This window comes from Chiloscyllium punctatum, chromosome 32, assembly GCF_047496795.1.
Source record: "Chiloscyllium punctatum isolate Juve2018m chromosome 32, sChiPun1.3, whole genome shotgun sequence".
NCBI classification, from domain to species: Eukaryota; Metazoa; Chordata; class Chondrichthyes; order Orectolobiformes; family Hemiscylliidae; genus Chiloscyllium; species Chiloscyllium punctatum.
In genome coordinates, this window is record NC_092770.1 from 63595197 (window position 1) to 63613965 (window position 18769).

At 42.9% G+C, this 18769-nt stretch overlaps 1 protein-coding gene across 4 annotated transcripts in view; it reads left to right on the plus strand.

Moving 5' to 3' along the window:
• The window catches only part of LOC140458230 (DENN domain-containing protein 5B-like), a 297730-nt gene that overhangs the window by 258934 nt on the left and 20027 nt on the right, over positions 1-18769 (plus strand). For all 4 annotated transcript variants that reach the window (XM_072552507.1, XM_072552508.1, XM_072552509.1 and 1 more), the window contains 7 exons: positions 4968-5049; positions 7529-7657; positions 11401-11522; positions 14789-14934; positions 15510-15628; positions 16484-16671; positions 18096-18178. In XM_072552507.1, coding sequence (XP_072408608.1) covers positions 4968-5049; positions 7529-7657; positions 11401-11522; positions 14789-14934; positions 15510-15628; positions 16484-16671; positions 18096-18178 — 869 coding nt within the window. The remainder of the gene's footprint in view (positions 1-4967; positions 5050-7528; positions 7658-11400; positions 11523-14788; positions 14935-15509; positions 15629-16483; positions 16672-18095; positions 18179-18769) is intronic.

The window sequence follows — 18769 nt, forward strand, 5'->3', positions numbered from 1 at the left end:
TCCAGTAATAGCTGTAAATCAGGAGCTGGAAGGGAGAGAGGAACTTTGGTGAACTTACAACCACTAAGGAAGGGGGTACTGTGCAAAATGATGGAGCTGCAAGCTGACAAGTCCCAAGGTCCAAATGAACCTCATCCTAAAGTCTTAAAAGCTGTGGCTAATGAGGGAGTAGACTCACTGGAATTAATTTTCCAAAGTTCCCTTAATTCGGGAAAGGTTCAATTAAACTGGAAAATAACAAATGAAGCCACTCTGATCATGAAGGTGACTGGGAAGAGTTAACATAGTTGGGAAGGGAAGGGAAATCACATTTCACCAATATATTGTAGTTCCTTGAAGAACTAACACATACTATACATAAGTGGAAGCCCTTGATGTCCTTTTTTAAATTTATTCATTCATGGGATGAGGGAATCTCTGGCTAAGCCAGCATTTATTACTCATCCCGAATTACCTAGAGGGCAGTTAAGAGTCCACCATGTTGCTGTGGGTCAGGAGTCACATATAGACCAGATCAGGTAAGGCCAACAGTTTCCTTCCCTTAAGGGAACCAGTTGGTTTTTTTGCCCCTGGTAATCAGCAATGGATTCATGGTCTTATTAGACTCTTAATTGCAAATTTTTAAAAAATTTAATTCAGATTCTCACCCAGGTCCCCAGAATACTATCAGGTCTCTGGATTATTGGTCCAGTGCTAATACCACTAGGCTATCACCTCCCCTTGTACTGCAGCCAGATTAACAGAAAGTATTTGACGAGCTGTCACATAAAGGGTTATTGCACATGTGTAGAGGCTCATATAGATGCATGGTGAGAGGATTGGCTGCCTTGCTGACAGAAAGTACATTATGCATACATGGCTGTTTGTCTGATTGGTCAAATGTGATGCGCAGTCGTCCCCCAGGGATCCGTGCTGAGGGTCTAGCTTTTTACAAATCACATCAGTGGCATCGATGGGGGAAGTAGTGGGTATATTTGCATCTGCCACAAAGGTAGGTGAAGAATACATAAGGACTCTAGACTGATACATAGTGGGCAAAATTTTAGCATAAAGGAGTATAATGTGGGAAAATGTGAAATTGTTCACTTTGGTAGAAAGAATTTAAAAAAGAGTAAGATGTAAATGGAGAACAGCTACAGAATTCTGGGCTGCAGAAGGGCTAGTGCATGAGTACAGTGTTAGTATGCAGGTACAGCAAGTAATTTAGGAAGTTAATGCTATCCTTTATTATTGAGAAAAACTGAACATAAAGGTAAAGCTTCACTTGTGCAGAACATTGGTAAAATTACTTCTTAAACTGCAGTTTGATCTCTATATTTATGGAAGGAAACAGATGCAGTGGAGATAGTTCAGAGGAGATTTATTAGGTTGATACCTGGAATGAGTGGGTTGTCTTTTGAGGAAAGGTTAGGGACTGGGGTTGTTTCCGTTAGAGTTTAGAAATGTGAGGGAGAGACTTAATTGAATTGTGCCAACTCCTGATAATGTGGATGTGAAGACAATGTTTCCTTTTGTGGGTGAATCCAGAACTAGGGAGCACTGTTTGAAAATCAGCGAACAGAGAAGAGGAGAAATCTTTTCTCCCAGAGAGTTGTGTGCCTTTGGAACTGTCTGCCAGAGAAGATGGTGGATGCAGGGCCATTGAAAACTTTTTAAGGCAGAGGTAAATAGATCAATGGAAATCAAGGGTCAATATTTGGGCCTCTCTATTCAGACACATGAGTAATTCTGCCCAAATTATTAGGGCCATTGCTCACAGCATATAGCTGGAATTGGGCTAACATCTCTGAGCGGCTGCATACAAGGTTATGTGGAGTGAATGTGGAATTCAGAATAAAAATAGATCATCCATGAGCTTATAGAATAAGAAAGCAAGCTTGAGGGGCTGAATGTCCTGCCTTTGCTTCCAACTCATGTGTTCACATTGCTAGGTGGCAGGGAGTAAAGCCAACCAGATGTGTTTAAGGATCAGTATTGAGATAAAATGGTGAGGTAATCCTGCTCCTTATGGATAGTTAGTGTATTTGGAATATTGGATACCAAGAGGTGACACTGTAATGATTGTAACGAGGTCAGCCAGTTGGACATAAAAGAATGTGAGTTCCCAGATTGGGGCTGTTAATCTGGTCCCCAGCCAAGGAGCCCTGGGTGACAGATATAGTCAGAGAGTCAGGGGAACTGTTCACTCTAGGAGCTGGCTGTGAGGGAGCTGAATCAGTGTCAAGGACACTCCACATGTAAATAGAGTGAGTTGGTGACAGGATACCTGCCTCTGTGGAGTTATCTCTGACACTTTGCTGCTTTTAAGATTTTAAAGGGATGAGGTAATGCCAATTGATGTGGTGTTTCATGTTGACCAGAACTAGAACTAAAGGCGATAGACCTTGGACTAAATTCAAAACTAATCGCACAAGCATTCATTCTTTCAGGAGGTGTACATGTTGTCGGGAAGGACAACGTGAGTTGCCCATCCCTAACTGCCCTTGAATTGATTGGCTTGCTAGACCATTTTAGAGGGCAGTTAAGTGTCAATCATATTACTCACATGAATCTAGAGTCACGTGTAAGGCAGACCAAGTAAGGACACAATATTTCCTTCCCTGAAGATAATTACTGACCCAGCTTTATTTTATGACAATTGAGATAGTTTCATGATCATTATTACTGGGATTAGATTTATATTCCACATCTTTAAATTGAATTTAAATTCATGTTCCCAGTACATTAACCTGAACCTCTCGAAACATATGGCAGATTTCCTTTACTGAAGGCCTTTAGTGAGTGGAATGGTGTTTGCAACAATTACCAATAGTTTAAAGATCACTCTTACTAGCTTTTCAATTCTATGTTGACTGATAGAACCTAACTCAGACCAAATGCCATGGTGGGATTTGAACTTGTGGTCTCGGGATCACTAGTCAAGTGACATAGGTCAAATATAGACAATGAGTAAATCCCCTGAAGAATATAAAGACATACGAGTATACTTAAGAGGGAAATCAGGAGGGCAAAAAGGGGTTGTGAGATAGCTTTGACAAATAGGGTTAAGGAGAATCCAAAGGGATTCTACAAATATGTTAAGGACACAAGAGTGACTAGGGAGAGAACAGGACACCTTAAAGATCAGTGGAGCAACCTGCGTGTGGAGCCACAGGAGATGGGTAAGATACAAAACAATGATCTTGCATCAGTGTTTATTGTGGAGCAGGATATGAAAGATAGAGAATATGGGGAAACAAATAACAACATCTTGAAATACGTTCATATTATAGATGAGGAGATGCTGGTTGTCTCAAAATGCATAAAGATGGATAAATCCCCAGGACCTGATCAGGTGTACCCTAGAACTCTGTGGGAAGTGAGGGAAGTGATTCCTGGGCCTCTTACTGAGATATTCGTATCATTGATAGTCACAGGCGAGGTGCCAGAAGACTGGAGGTTGGCAAACATGGTGCCACTGTTTAAATTTAAAAGGGACACAAGGGGCAACTTTTTTGAGGCAGAAGGTAGTTCAGGTACGGAATGAGCTACCAGAGAAGGTGGTGGAGGCTGGTACAATTACACCATTTAAGAGGTATCTGGATGGCTATATGAATAGGAAGAGCTTACAAGGATACAGGGGACCAAATGCTGACAAATAGAACAAGATTAATTTAAGATATTTAGTTGACATGGACGAATTGGACCATACGGTCTGTTTCCATTCTGTACACCTCCTGTGACTCTCTGACTATGACCCTGACCCCCACACCACCATTTTCACTTGCTCTGTGAACTACATGGACAATCTATGCAACATGCACCTTAGGGACATATTTAAAAATGTTGAAAGGGTCTTGTGGCACAAATAGTAGTATCCCTGCCTCTGAGTCAGAAGGTCCCGGTTCAAGTCCCACCTGTCTGGAGGTGTGTCAGAACATGGCTGAACAGGTTATTAAAAATAACTAAAAGAGATAGAATGTTTATTCTGAGGAAAATTAGATTAGTTTGTTTTGGAATTCAGTAGCGGTGCAGTTTGAGACTTTCCATGGTGAGTGGAAGAAGCTCAGAAGAACAGATGGCTTTCGACCCAATGGTGAGACTTCCTCAGGCTATGTCTGAGTCCCACCTAGCCTGAGTGGCCTTGAACACTTATGGATCAATTTACCATGGTCAATCCACCTCATCTGCACATCTTTGGACTGTGGGAGCTTTGGAATCGTTTTGCTCAAATTATTAGGTCTATAACTTCTGGCATGGCTCAGATTGGATTATCACCTCTTGACTGGAACATTCTTGAAAATTTGATCACATGACACACTGCTTTGAGCCACCATGTACAGGCAAACAGCTGTTTTTCTCCCATTTCCAATATTTCCTTGTAATTAATAAACCAACAATGCTGAACGAGAATGATTCAACATACACACACAATCTCCTTTGAATACTTCTGTGACTCTTGGGTCCACTCATGGCAGTGTTCTGGAATTAGTCTTTAATGCCTGCAGATTGTTAGACATTCCTGGAGGGTCAGCCAACTGAATCTGTCTTGGTCTAAACTTGTCTCCTGATCACTGACATGGCTTCCTGGTATTGTGTTATAACCATGATCAAGAGCAGGATCTGGAAATTGCACACAAGTGTGAGAAAGCGGGCATAACTTTATAGTGAAAGGCAGGAGGTTTAGAAGCGATTAGAGGAAAATAATTGTGGAAAGGTGGAAAGTTTTGAGGAAACGCGGTGAGGGTCTGGAATGCACTACCTAGAAGGGTAGTTGAGGCAGGAAACCTCACAGCCTTAACAAAAGTACTTGGATAAGTACTTGAAATGTTCTAATATCTAAGACTATGGGCCTAGTACTGGAAAGTGGAACAAGAGTAGATTCTTTTTTCAGTCCAGACTTAATGGATGAAAGGTCTCTTCTGTGGGATTCTATAAAATCTCCCTTCAAGTTCGGACTCTCACTTGCTTTTTTGCTTTTCTTGCAGTCACAGCGGCGCCTGAACGGCGAAGATCAGACTCGGGATTGATCTTGCCAACCCTCCGAGTCTCCCTCATACATGACATGAGGTAAATTGTGGCAGTGAGTTGTGAATAATGTGGGAAAGCATGTCATATTTGCAGCTCAACACATACGCACACAAAATACATCAACGGGTAACCAATCTTACAAAACATATTTTACGTAAGTGCAAGGGCTTAACAGATCTAATAATCAATTCAAATGTTCCACTCAGTCTCTAATCAACTGAAGGGATTATACAGAATTCACAGGACAGAAGCAGGCTATGTAGCTGATCTATACTAATGCTCGTGCTCCTCTAACTTTACTTCATCGCAAGTCCAACTTTCTAATCCCTTTTCCGTCATGTGCTTATCTGCTTATGAGCAAACTCCACATTCTAACTAATCTCTGGTTAAAGAGGTTGCTCCAGATGTCCCTGTTCAATTTATTTGTGACTATAATGACCTCTAGTTTTGGACTCCCCACAAGTGGAAACACTTCCTTTACACCAATCCCATCAAACCTCTTTACGCTGACAAAAAAATCTTCCCTCAGCCTTCTCAATCCCACGTTATTCAAGCTTCCCTGATAGATCTAACAAGTGACTCAGAAATCATTTTGCATCTTTGTTCCAGATGCTCTGTATTTGACTATTACTGAAAAATAAGATGCACTTGAAGTTGAAGTTTGCATCTTGTCCCATCTGACTGGCGCAGGGTTACCAAACTTCAAAGGAAACAACAATTTATATTTCAAGAGAGGCATGGTGCTGATTGGCTAACGAGTAGACTTTAACTGGCTGTGGTTTTTCACTGACAATGTACAGGGAATAGAATTTCCCAAAGTTTTTGTTTAATTCCAATAAAGGCAAGTTAATAATGATTATTTGAGACTTACCTTTGTGAATGAGCCAGGAAACTGTGTCCCCAAGTTTCTTTTTTTAATTAAAAAGGCAGAATGCTATTCCTTTTGCCTACAGACCACTGGGCCCCCTGTATGAATATATCTAGCCTCTAGCAAGTGTAGGTGAGTCATAGTGTGAGTGGTTATCAATGTAATTCTTGACGTGGCCTGGATTGTTCAGAATGTACTTTGCAATCATGCAATCCCATCAATATGACTAGTCAGAGTCTACTTACCAACCAGTTCACAGAGTGTTCCGCATGCAGGACACATTGTTGTTTCCTTTGAGATTTGGCATTTTTGCATTTGTCCTGATGGGTGGAAGACAATAAGTTACTGCTCTGACGCTCTGATGAAGAGTCATCTAGACTCGAAACATTAATTTGCTCTCTCTCCATGGATGATGTCTGACCTGCTGTGATTTCTAGCTGTTTTAGTTATCAGTATGGATTCCGGCATTTTCAGTAATTTGTTCTGATAAGTTACTGCAGCATGTCAAGTTTTTGTTTTCAGTAACATTCATGTTCTATACTAAATGACTATCTTTTACATTTGCTTTTTGATGTTGTACTATGCAAGGGAGCAAGTCAGGTGAAACCCCATTGCTCAGAATATACCCCTGAGGTATTTTGAGCTGTCATTTTTATTTCTCTTTCCTTTAGTTTTGCTGTCAGCTATGAACTAATTTCACTGTTGTATTTTATACTGCAGGGTGACTGTGAAATTACTATCAGAGACAGCCCACCAATATAAAAGGCTGTTTTTGTTTAGGGCTGTTGATTCAAGTGGGGTATGTGCAGGTTACCTGAATTGGCCATGCTAAATTGCCCGTAGTGTTAAGTGAAGAGGTAAACGTAGGAGTATGGGTCTGGGTGGTATACGTTTCGACGGGTCGGTGTGGACTTGTTGGGCCGAAGGGCCTGTTTCCACACTGTAAGTAATCTAATCTAAAAGACTTGCACTTACATAGCACCTTTCATACCCTCATTATGTCCCATTAAGGCCCTTTTTGAAGCTTTGTTCACTGTGGTAGGATTCAGGAAACAGTGCAGCCAATCTGCACACATCAACTCCCGCAAACAGCAATGCCATAATGATTTGATAATCTATTTTAATGATGTTAATTGAGAGTTCTTTGTTGTTCAGGAAGTCCAGAAAAGTGTCCTGATTTTCTGCCTGACTAGCTACCTGATGAAGGAGCTGCTCTCCGAAACCCAGTGCTTCCAAATAAACCTGTTGGATTGTAACCTGGTGTTGTGTGATTTTTAACTTTGTCCACCACAGTCCAACACCGGCATCTCCTCATCCTGACTTTCTTTGAGTAATGTCAATGACAGAACAATGCAGTGTTCCATCTGAAAGACAGACCTCCAACAACGCAATGTTCCCTCACACTGCATTGAAGTGTCACCCCAGATACTGCACCCAAAGTCCTTTGATGGGTCTTGAACCCTCGGTCTTCTGACGTTATAATGGATGCATTACCAAGAGCTGGAGCTATAGCTGGCTGTTGATTCCTTCATTCCTTTCCCATCCCGTCCCGGCCAGTGGCTCCATGAGGTAGGATGAAAGGAGAAATTATCAGAAGGGACTGGGTGGACCATTTTTGTTTGGAAATCTGAATGCTCTTTTCTATTTCAGGCACGTCCAAAACATGAGTGAGATCAAAACCGACGTCGGCCGAGCCAGGGCATGGATAAGGCTGTCCCTTGAAAAGAAAGTGCTTTCTCAACAGCTCAAGCAACTCATGTTCAACGAAGGTCTTATCAAGTAGGTTGAAGCAATCAAGTCTCTATTATTTGTTCATGGGATGTGGGCATCGCCGGCTAGGCCGGCATTTATTGGCATCCCTAATTGCCCAGAGGATAGTTACACAACCACACTGTTGTGAGTCTGGAGTCACATGTGGGCCAGACTGGATAAGAATGGCAGATTTCATTGCCTGGAGGACACTAGTAAACCAGGTGGATTTTTCCAACAATCGGCATCATTAGACTGTTAATTCTTGATTTTTGTCGAAATCAAATTCAATATTGAATTCAGTCCCATCTGCTGAGGTAGGATTCAAATTCAGGTCCCGAGCACATGACCCTGGTCTCTGGATTAACAGTTCCGTGCTAATACCACTTGAGCCAAAAACAGAAGTTGCTGGAAAAAGCTCCACAGGTTTGGCAGCACCTGTGAAGGGAAATCAGAGTTAATGTTACAGTTCTGAGGAAGGAGATCACTGGAACCCTTCATTAACTCTGATTTCTCTCCACAGATGCTGCCAGACCTGCTGAGCTTTTTCAGCAATTTCTGTTTTTGTTTCTGATTTGCAGCATCTGCAGTTCTTTTGGTTTTAATGCCAGTAGGTCATTGCCTCGTTTAAGTAAATTCCCTCCTGGCTAAGACTCCTGATTTTTAATTGAATCCAAATTCCACCATCTGCCATGGCGAGATTTGAACCCAGGTCCCCAGATCATTTCCTGGGTTGCTGGGTTAATAGGCTAATACAACTAGGCCATTGTGTCCCCTAAATCTTAGACATTTGTTCCAACTTTAAAGTGTCCTCACTGTTGCAATACAGCCAGTTGGTCCCACAGGTCACTGTGATAGCTGACTGACAAAACCTATTTTGGGGGTGATTGCTGAGGGATAAGTATCTGCCAATTACCTCATCCCTCTCCCCACCCGAAACTCTTCCCCCATCCCCCTTTATCTGCAACTCCCTTCACCCAACCGCCCCCCCCCCCCGCGGTCCTGAAGAAAGGTTATACCCAAAACGTTGGCTTCTCCCCCTCCTGATGCTGCCTGGCTTGCTGTGTTCTTCTAGCCTCCTGCTTGTCTACTGGATTCCAGCATCTGCAGTTTTGTTTTGTCCCTAACCAGGGGAGAAGCAACCTCCCCTTCTTTGAAACAGTGCTGCAGGATCTTTCGTGACTCATCAAAGAGAGCAGAACAGTCTTGGTTTAATGTCTCACTGGAAAGGCCTCCCGTACTGGAGCACACTCTCAGTACGACACTAGTGTGCCATTCTGAATGATGCACTCAAATTCCCTGATGTTCAACTTAAAGCCACAATCTCTCATGCTGAGAGTGCTACAGTAGACTCCTGAGATGGCCATTCTGCCTGCTAATCTTGTGCCAACTGTCCGAAAAAGGTAGCCACTTGCTTCCAGTCCCCTACCCATTCCTCTACATTTATACATTTTTAATTTTAAAATGCTTTGTTCACATCCCATTGGCAATCCCTTACAGATTCTACTGGCTCCACCATATCTAGCTGGGTATTCAACAGCTTACAAACAAGCAGTGTTTAAATAAAATTCTCTCAGCCTCTCGCTCAAAACTATCGCAGTGCCAAGTCATTTAATTTGCAGGCTATCATAACTAAAATAAAACTCTCCCTCGGCTTTCACACACTCCTCCAAACTTCAGGCTTTTAAGAAGCCAACTTGGCCCCAGTAAATGGATGTGCATCAAGTAATTGATTTCTAACAGACATTAATTTGCCGGATTGATGAAAACGCATAAATTTGATTACCATGTCAGATCAGTGGATGCAGTAAATGTACTTTCAGTTTTTGAACTTAGTTTAGATCTGATGTGGCAAAGTGTAATAAAATGAGAAAAGCCAGTTCCCCCACTGTGTGAATTTGAGCAGCTATGAGTGCGAGGCTGATAGCTTGGTGTACTAGCCAGCAAGGATCGACCAGTATATGTTTGACCAATAAAAGGAGCAAGTCAGCCCATTAACCTCACTCTGCTATCTGAGGGAATTGTGGAAGTGGGCGATGTTTCTTGACTAGATGGGTTCCCATCTCAGCTCATGTTCCTTCTTGGGATAGCACAGTGGCTCCGTCGTTACCACTGCTTCCTCTCAGCACTAAGGACCTGGGTTCAATTCCAACCCCAGGCGACTGTCTGTGTGGAGTTTGCACATTTTCCCTGCATCTGCATGGCTTTCCTTCCATAGTCCAAAGATGTCTAGGTTAGGTGGATTGGCCATGCTAAACTGCTTATAGTATCAGGGGTGTGCTGACGAGGTGGATCAACCATGGGAAATGCAAGGTTATGGGAATAGAGTTGGGGTCTGGGTGGAATACTCTTCAGAGGATCGGTGTAGGCTTGATGGACCAAATGTCCTCTTTCCGCACTATCAGGACACTTAATGCAAAATCTTGTTGCAACATATGACATATTCTTGTGCTTTCAGCTTCAAAGCCCTCTGCTTCTGACACCCTGTCTACAGTCCCTTGCTAGGAGTTGAGTGATTTTACCCTGAGCTGACTTGTGCTGTAAGTGACAGAGCCCATGTGTGAGATCAACTGATTAGATTAATCCGAATTATAGAGAACTGACTGTCAACAAAAGAATCAACTTGCTAATTTTAGTTTCTTTTGATATTAATGAAGCTAAATTGTATGTATGTGTACTTACAAGTAAATATCCATCAGGAACTGCAACTACTTACCAACATAGGCCAGTTCCCAGCCTGATTTATACTCCCCTAGATGAATAATGTCAAATAACAAGCACCAAACGTACTCACTCTGAGATTATTGTTATGTCAACTGTTCACGCCACATGCTGTTACATTGGTGCAAGTGGCAGTGTAGCACCAAGTATAGCTCATCCTCACCAGAATGTAAATATATATTTTTGGGAAGGTTGTCACTGTTATCAATATTACACGAAATCAGCGTGATAACAGCTGAAATGTAGATGTATGTGTTGGCTGGAAACTAATTCTGATTTTTACACAAGTTCGTTGGTGCTCCTTATATTTCAGTAACCTAACACCTCCAGTTACTGAACATTCCCTTCCTAATAACCTTATCGAAATCAACTGTCAGTCTCTATCATACCCAGTACATTCTCACACAACAGTGATATAAATACCGTGAAGTATGTTCATTATTCAACACCACATCATGTCATACGTTTAGAGGAAAGCAAAGCAAATTCCTGACTAATGAGGGGACAAACAGAAGGAAAGGTGAAGTACGTTTTCACTAGTTCTACCTTAGTCCACCTAATGGTCATATTTCTAGTCTGGGGAAAGACCACTGTCTGTGGTCTTCCCGCTGAAGGTACGTGGAGGTCTGTTCACTTATCGGACCCTCGTAGTGCCTCGAAGCATGTGAATGTAGTCTTGTAAATGTATGAGTGGACTTTGGTTTGTTGGGATAGAAACAAACTTCAGTGTTTGTTTGTTTACCTGGGATGTGACTCTACAGACTGCATTCGTGACAATGTATGTATGCAAAGATTTTTTTATGAATAGAGTATACTTTTGAAATTAAACAAACAAATGGTCAGGCTGAACTCTGAAAATCCCTCACAAAATATTTCCACATCTCTCTCTGCTCTTTTAAAGACTAGTCAAGATTTTTGGTCGTGTTATGTGATTCAGTGTCAAATTTTATCTGTGCATCTTGTGACTCTGCTGAGGCCAGGCTCTTGCCACTGATGTAGTTTTCAGAGCTATTGATCAGCTGGTGTTCACTGTCTGTCTTTCCCGCCAACAGGAAGTTGTACAAGCGTTATGCCTTCCTGCGTTGTGAGGATGAGAAGGAACAATTTCTTTACCACCTCTTGTCGCTCAACGCCGTGGACTACTTCTGTTTTACCAGTGTGTTCACGACAATCAGTAAGTCGGGACAGTGCCCTGTCAAGCCATGAGAACTGCACTGGAATTATTGCCAAAAAAATCTCCAGAAAAGGAATGAGAGTTTTTATTTCTTTTTACCAACAAGTTGTAACCATCTGGAATGTATGGCTTGAAAGGGAAATGGAAGCAGATTCAATAATAGGGCAGCAGATAAATAAGTAGCAACAGAAAAATTGGCAGAAGTGTGAGGAAAAAGCAAGGGCAGTGGTACTAACTGGGTAGCTCAAAGAGCTGGTATAAGAACAACAGGCTGAATGGCTTCCCCCGAATCAAACATCACCACATCATCACTGACTCAAACACATTCATTCTACAGAAGGCAAAATTATAACACTTCCCACTTGCATTGATTTTACTTCTCTCTGGTAAACAGCAAGCACTTAAGGCCCAAGATTGGCCTCCCTTCATCCTCTGTGTTAGACTGCAGTGTGCCAGGTCACTTAGTCACCATAGTATCCCTACAGTGGGGAAGCAGGCCATTCGGCCCATCAAGTCCACACCGACTCTCCGAAGAGTGTTCCACCAACACCGAGGAATGAAACAAGAGTAGGACTTTTACAGTTAATCATAGGGTCTTGGGTGGTGCTGTAGAACAGAGGGATCTAGGGGTTCAGAAACATAATTCTTTGAAATATGCGTCACAGGTAGAGAGGGTGGTTGAGAAGGTGTTTGGCACGCTTGCCTTCATTCCTCAGACCTTGGGGTATATGTCATATTGAGGTTGTACAGAACAGTGGTGAGGCTTCTTCTGGAGTACAGTGTGCAGTTCTGGTCTCTCCGCTATCAGGAAGGCTATCATGATGCTGCAGAAAGTTCGGAAAAGATTTACCAGGATGTTGCTGGGAATGGAGGATTTGGAATATAAAAATAGACTGGAAAAACTGGGACTTTCTTCACTGAAGTGTAGGGGGGGGGTAACCTTATTGAGGTTTATAAAATCATGAGGGGCATAGATAAGGTGAATAACAAAGGATGGGTCAGTTCAAAACAAGGGGGCATATTTTTAAAGCGAAAGGAGAAAGATTTAAAAAGGACATGAGGGGCAACGTTTTACACAGAGTGTGGTTCTTGTGTGGAATGAACTGCCAGAGGAAGTTGTGGATGTGGGTACAGTTACAATATTTAAAAGATAAGTTCATGAATAAGAAATGTTTGGAGGGATATGGACCAAGCGCAGGTCAGTGGGACTGGTTTAGTTTGGGAACTTGTTCAGCATGGGCTGGTTGGACCAAAGGGTCTGTTCTGTGCTGTATGACTCTTTGATAAGATGTTTTGGAAAAGCATTAACTGGTGTATACAATCTGCAATATCTACAGTGCACTACTCTTTACTGTGTCAGCTGTTGTCACCTGCAACAGTATCATGGCCATGAACTTGAAAAGGGCGATAGATTAAACTCCATCTCCTGAAGTCTAAACCCAAAGAGGTTCTTAGCAGATTGAAGTAACCCACTGAACCTAGCTCCAGCAACATGGAGAATAGACACAATGACGTACCTGACGTATTGCCGTGCTTGGGGGGAGCTGTCCCACTCAGTTTGAGTCACAAACTTCAGCTGAAAGAAGATTTGGGGAGGGGTTGAGGAAGAAATACCCCACTTTGGACTCTTAGCCAGTGCTATTTGAGCCAGTTCAAAGAGCCATGAGCTCATTATCCAGGCACATACTGCACTGCTAAGGGAGTGCTGCACGGTCAAGGCAAGTCATTTCAAGTGAATGTAAAAATGTAGCACAAAACACCATCTGACCTGTGGTAATAGCAGACTGAGTTTTTCTCATTTAGAAGTCCAGAATTGTCGACTGACTCACTCTGAGTAATCCAGTCTACAATGCAGGCAGTACAAAGCCATTGGATTTTGCAGGATACTATATTACAGAAGTGGACTCCTTTCTCAATTAGTGAGTCTCCCCTTAACAATCATGATTCGGTCAATTTTAGATTGACATTTACTTCAAAGTTAAACTTTGTAGTTACTTTAAAATGATGTCGGCCACATAATGCATGGGATGAGAGGGATGAGAATTTTATGTTTGACTCTATGTCTAGAACATTCGCGGGTGATGTGAATTTTTTTTTAACATTCTTCTGCAGTTAGGGTCTGTGCTCCAGAAACATTCGGGACTCTGGCAAGGGGTACTCACCTACCATGTCTGTTTATAGGATGGTATTGGTAATTGGAGTACTACCTAGCAATCAATATAGAAAGCAAAAGATTGATTAAATCAATCAAGTCACCATATTCTTACCAGAGCATTGGGCTGCTCTCTCATTAGACAGAGACAACTTGGTGTTGGTTTAACTTAAAGGATGGTAGCGTCACCTAGTGTGGGGATTGAACCCACGCTGTTGGCATCACACTGCATTGCAACCCTACCGTCCGTTCAACTGAGCTAAGCAACCCTAAGTCTGGATTTATACAGCACCTACCATGACCTCAGAGTGCCCCAAAGTACCTCAAAACCAATCAAATACTTTTGGAGTGAATCCATGGTTGTTACATAAGAAACACAGCAGCCATCTGGTGCAGGGTAAGTGTTAATATGGTGATGACCATATAATCTGTATTTTAGCGTTTTTTGAGAAGATTTGTAGCTCAGGTTGAGGTTCTGGATGTAGGTTTGCTCACTGAGCTGAAAGGTTCGTTTTCAGACGTTTCGTCACCCTATTAGGTAACATCATCAGTGAGCCTCCGGACAAAGCACTACTGGTGATTCCTGCTTTCTATTTATATGTTTGGGTTTCTTTGGGTCATGACATCACCATAGGAAATGACATCACCACAGGAAATGACATCATCAACCCAAAGAAGGCAGGAATCATCAGCAATGCTTTGTCCAGAGGCTCACTGAAGATGTTACTGAGTATGGTGACAAAACATCTGAACATGAACCTTCCAGCTCAGCGAGCAAACCTACATCCAAAGTCTGTATTTTGTTGAGGAAGAAATATTGAGCAGGACACTGGAAGAGTTCTCACGTCCTGCTCTGAGCATTCATCAAAGAGTTGCACCAACAATGCAGCTTACCTTCAGAGTTGCACTGCAGTCCTACCCTCAACTGAGGGTCCAAATCTCCAGAGTGAGTCTTGAACCCACAATCATCCAGCTTCGATGCTCCAGTGAGGAGAGTGGAACTGATATATATGTGAGTTAAGCTTGTGAGGGATGGGTTCGGGTTAGTTCAGTGTGCTGGGATTTATTATTTGTTCCAACGATTCCTGCCATGTCTCCTCTTGCTTCCCCACAGTGATTCCGTACAGAGCTGTCATTATTCCCATCAAAAAGTTGAGTAACTCCATCACTACCTCCAATCCTTGGATCAGCGTGTCGGGCGAGCTCGGGGACACTGGAGTCATGCAGGTGCCCAAGAACGTTTTGGAAATGACCTTTGAGGTTTGTACAGGCCGTCCCTCACCTTCATTTGTGCTTTCCTTGATAAACAGTCTGACCGTGAACTCTTTTCGAAGATTTTATCTGAGAATCCTCCTTGTCTTCAATCCTCCTCCTCTCTGTAACCTCCTCCTGTCGAGAAACCTCTCCAAATTCTCCTCCAGTTCTGACCTTGCGCCTCATCCCAATTTTCATTGCTCCTGTAGACAGTCAGCTCCCCAGGTAAAGCTGTGGAGTTCCCTCTCCACATTTCTCCACTTCTTTACCTCACGTTCCTCCTCTAAGGACCTTGGAGGATGTCGGAGGAGAAGTAGGCCATTCAGCCCAATGAGTCTGCCCCGCCCTTCAATGAGATCATGGCTGCTCTGATAACTCCACTTTCCTTCCTTTACCCCATCGCCCTTGATTCTCTCACTTATTAAAAATCTATCTCAGCCTTGAATATTTTTAATCAACCCAGCCTCGAGAACTCTCTGTGGTAGAGAATTCCACAGACTAATTAACGCAACATGCTATGTTGCCTATTCCTTTGACCAAGTCACCTGTCCTAATTGAAATAACTCTTCTCCCTCACCCAGTGCCAGAATTTAGGCAAACTGACCACAGTTCGGATCGGACATGACAACTCCGGCCTGCTGGCCAAGTGGTTGGTGGATTGTGTGATGGTCAGGAATGAGATCACCGGCCACACCTACAGGTAAGGACCCAACATCGACACTTTTATACAGATGTATAGAAAGGATGTATATATGCACACGTAAACTCAGGTATTTCTACATGTACACATATACAAAAACAAATCTGCCTTTATTGGTCAGTGCATTAATATAGGAGTTGGGAGATCATGTTGTGGCTGTACAGGATATTGGCACTTTCACAACACTGCGTTCAATTCTGGTCTCCCTGCTCCAAGAAAGATGTTGTTAAACTTGAAAATATGTTGCTAGGGTTGGAGGGTTTGAGCTATAGGAACAAGCTGAATCGGCTGGGGCTATTTTCCCTGGAGTGTCAGAGGCTGAGGGGTGACCTTATAGAGGTTTACAAAATCATGAGGGTTATGGATAGATTAAATCAACAAGGTATTTTCTGTAGGGTAGGGGAGTCCAGAACTAGAGGGCTTAGGGTGAGAGGGGAAAGATATAAAAGAGACCAAAGGGGCAACTTCTTCATGCAGAAGGGGGTGCATGTGTGGAGGCTAGTACAATTACAACATTTAAAAGGCATCTGGATGGGTGTATGAATAGGAAGGGTTTGGAGGGATATGGGCCGGGTGCTGGCAGGTGGGACTAGATTAAGTTAGGATAGCTGGTCAACATGGACAAGTTGGACTGAAGGGTTTGTTTCTATGCTGTACATCTCTATGACTCTATGGTACTTAGGACATACATAGATAGGTGCAGCTTTTATTATACAGTGAATCATCAATAGAACAATGACACAAGAACGTCTTTTGAAAACAGCAATACTTACTTTAGATAGCCCTGTGCCCTAAAGGAAGGAATGTTTAAAGGCAGTGTTGTTTTGTTTGACGGCCTGTGTTACTTCACATCAGGTTCCCCTGTGGACGGTGGCTTGGGAAAGGGGTAGACGATGGCAGCCTGGAGCGGATCCTGGTGGGTGAACTCATCACCCCTGTGGTGGAGGAAGACCTGAGCAAACAGTGCCGCACTCCGCCTCAGCTCCGATCACCGACTGTTGCCCGGCGACTGAGCATCACGTCCCTCGGGGGGAAGACAAACAGTGAGTGAGCTAACTACCCCATGGGCTGCATGGCCATCTTGCAACATCAGGCCTTGACATGAGCCCAAGTGCAGCTGCAGCCCAGAGCCACGGTAACCACATTAAAATGAAAGTCCCCTTAGTTAATTTGGAGACCTCCCATTGCCGTACATTACAGGGTACAGCTCTGAGGTTGAGCCACGTTGATGGGAGCAATGCAGATGAAGCCTCATTCTGCATCTAACAATGCCATCTAGACCTGCCCTGGAAGCATTTGACCTCCAGTGCCTGATCTGGAAAATGTTTCATCCTCAGTATTAACATCTCACAACTTACAAGCACCAAAGACGCTGCTCCATTTTCTTTGAAAGATGGTGACTAATCCATAAAATGGCCTCTGAGTAATTTACTGTATCCCTCTTAGCCGACATTAATCCTGCTGTAGGAATGATCTTGTGGCAGTGTTCCTGCTTCTCAGTCAGGATCAACAAATGCTGGGTCCAAACTCTGCATCTGACAATTGTGCAAAGTGCAGATTGGAGGCTTGGCTCTGAATTCCCGTGGGATATTTGTGTCCAATTGGCCTGGATGGTTTCAGATACACACACGCACGTCTCTTATACACACAAACACACACATTCGCACGCACACACTCGCATGTTCTCTCACATACATTCTATATCATGCCTGCATACATATTCGCTCACGCACACACACAAACACAAACACACCTTCTCTCATGTAACATTGTCTCTCAGGCACATTACACCTAGAGTGCTAGAACATAATGAATCAGAAGTCATGCTCCAGCTGCCCAAAGCCCTAGTTAGGCCACAATTGGACTGTGAGCAGTTCTGGGCACCTTAGCATCAAAAAGAAGTATTGATGCTGGATGGAGTGTACTGCAAATTCACCAAAATAATACATGGACTATAAGGGAAGCTTAAACAAACTAGGATTATACTCCCTAAAGGTTAGATGACTGTAGGATGATTTGCTGCCAGTTTTCAAAGTATCAAGGAGAACAGATTGGGTAGAGAAAAATAAATTGTTTTTTCTTGCTGCGTGGAGGAGTCTAGGACAAGAGCCTAAAATTTAGTGCCAGTCTATTCAGGAGTGAAGGTAGAAAACATGTATACACACAGGGGATGGTAGAAGATGAGTAATCTCTTCAGAAAACATCGATCAATACAAAATTATCTGTGAATTGTAATTGGTAAAATTTTCTATATCACCTTTACTCAGGAAATGTGAGCAAATTTGAGTTTGTGGAATAAGGCCATAGACCTTGCAGAAATCTTGGTCTGTGGCAGAACCAGTAGGAGGGATTGAACGGCCTCCCTCCAGTTAGTATGTTGTTATCATTCACTAGTGGAAGGACTTTCATCATATTCTCCATGGAAACCTGTCAGCCCAGTTAATCTTTTCAATTTTGTCCCCGACAGAACCCAACGCTGGCCAAATCCAGGAAGGAATTGGGGAATCAATAAATAATATTGTGAAACATTTTCATAAACCAGAAAAAGAGGTAGGTTTCAAAAACATTGTATATTGGTGTCTTGGTGATGATATCGGTCAGCGTTGGTTTATGACTTTTCGTCTTTTCTTGCTTACTGTCAGTTTTGTTAGTTATGACTGCATTGGTCAACTTGTTGGAACGCTGTTGGTTCAGATCGCAGTCTAGAGACATGAGCACTTCAGTTCAGTCCTGAAGGAATGCTGCGTTGCCCCAGACGTCATCCTTTTCAGAGATATATAAAACTGAAGCCCAATCTGGTTTCTTCCCTCTGCACTATCTGAAGACAAGCACAGAAATTTTTCTGAGTGACCTGGTCAAAGTTTATCCCTCATCAACCAACATTTCAACTGAACAATCTTGAATCGTTGATCTCCCTGCTGTGTGTGACACCTTGCTGTGCACAAATTCACTCCCAATTTTTCGACATTGTGAAAGTACATCACTGGGTCCAAGCCACTTCCATTTCTGGAGGTCAGTGATGGAGATGTGTGTAAATGTGAACCCTTCCTTTTCTCAAAGCGGCTGACTCTTGCCATATGTGGTTCTTGGTTATTAGCTTACCTCTGATAACTTGCGAAAGTTGCCTCCCATCTCCCCAAA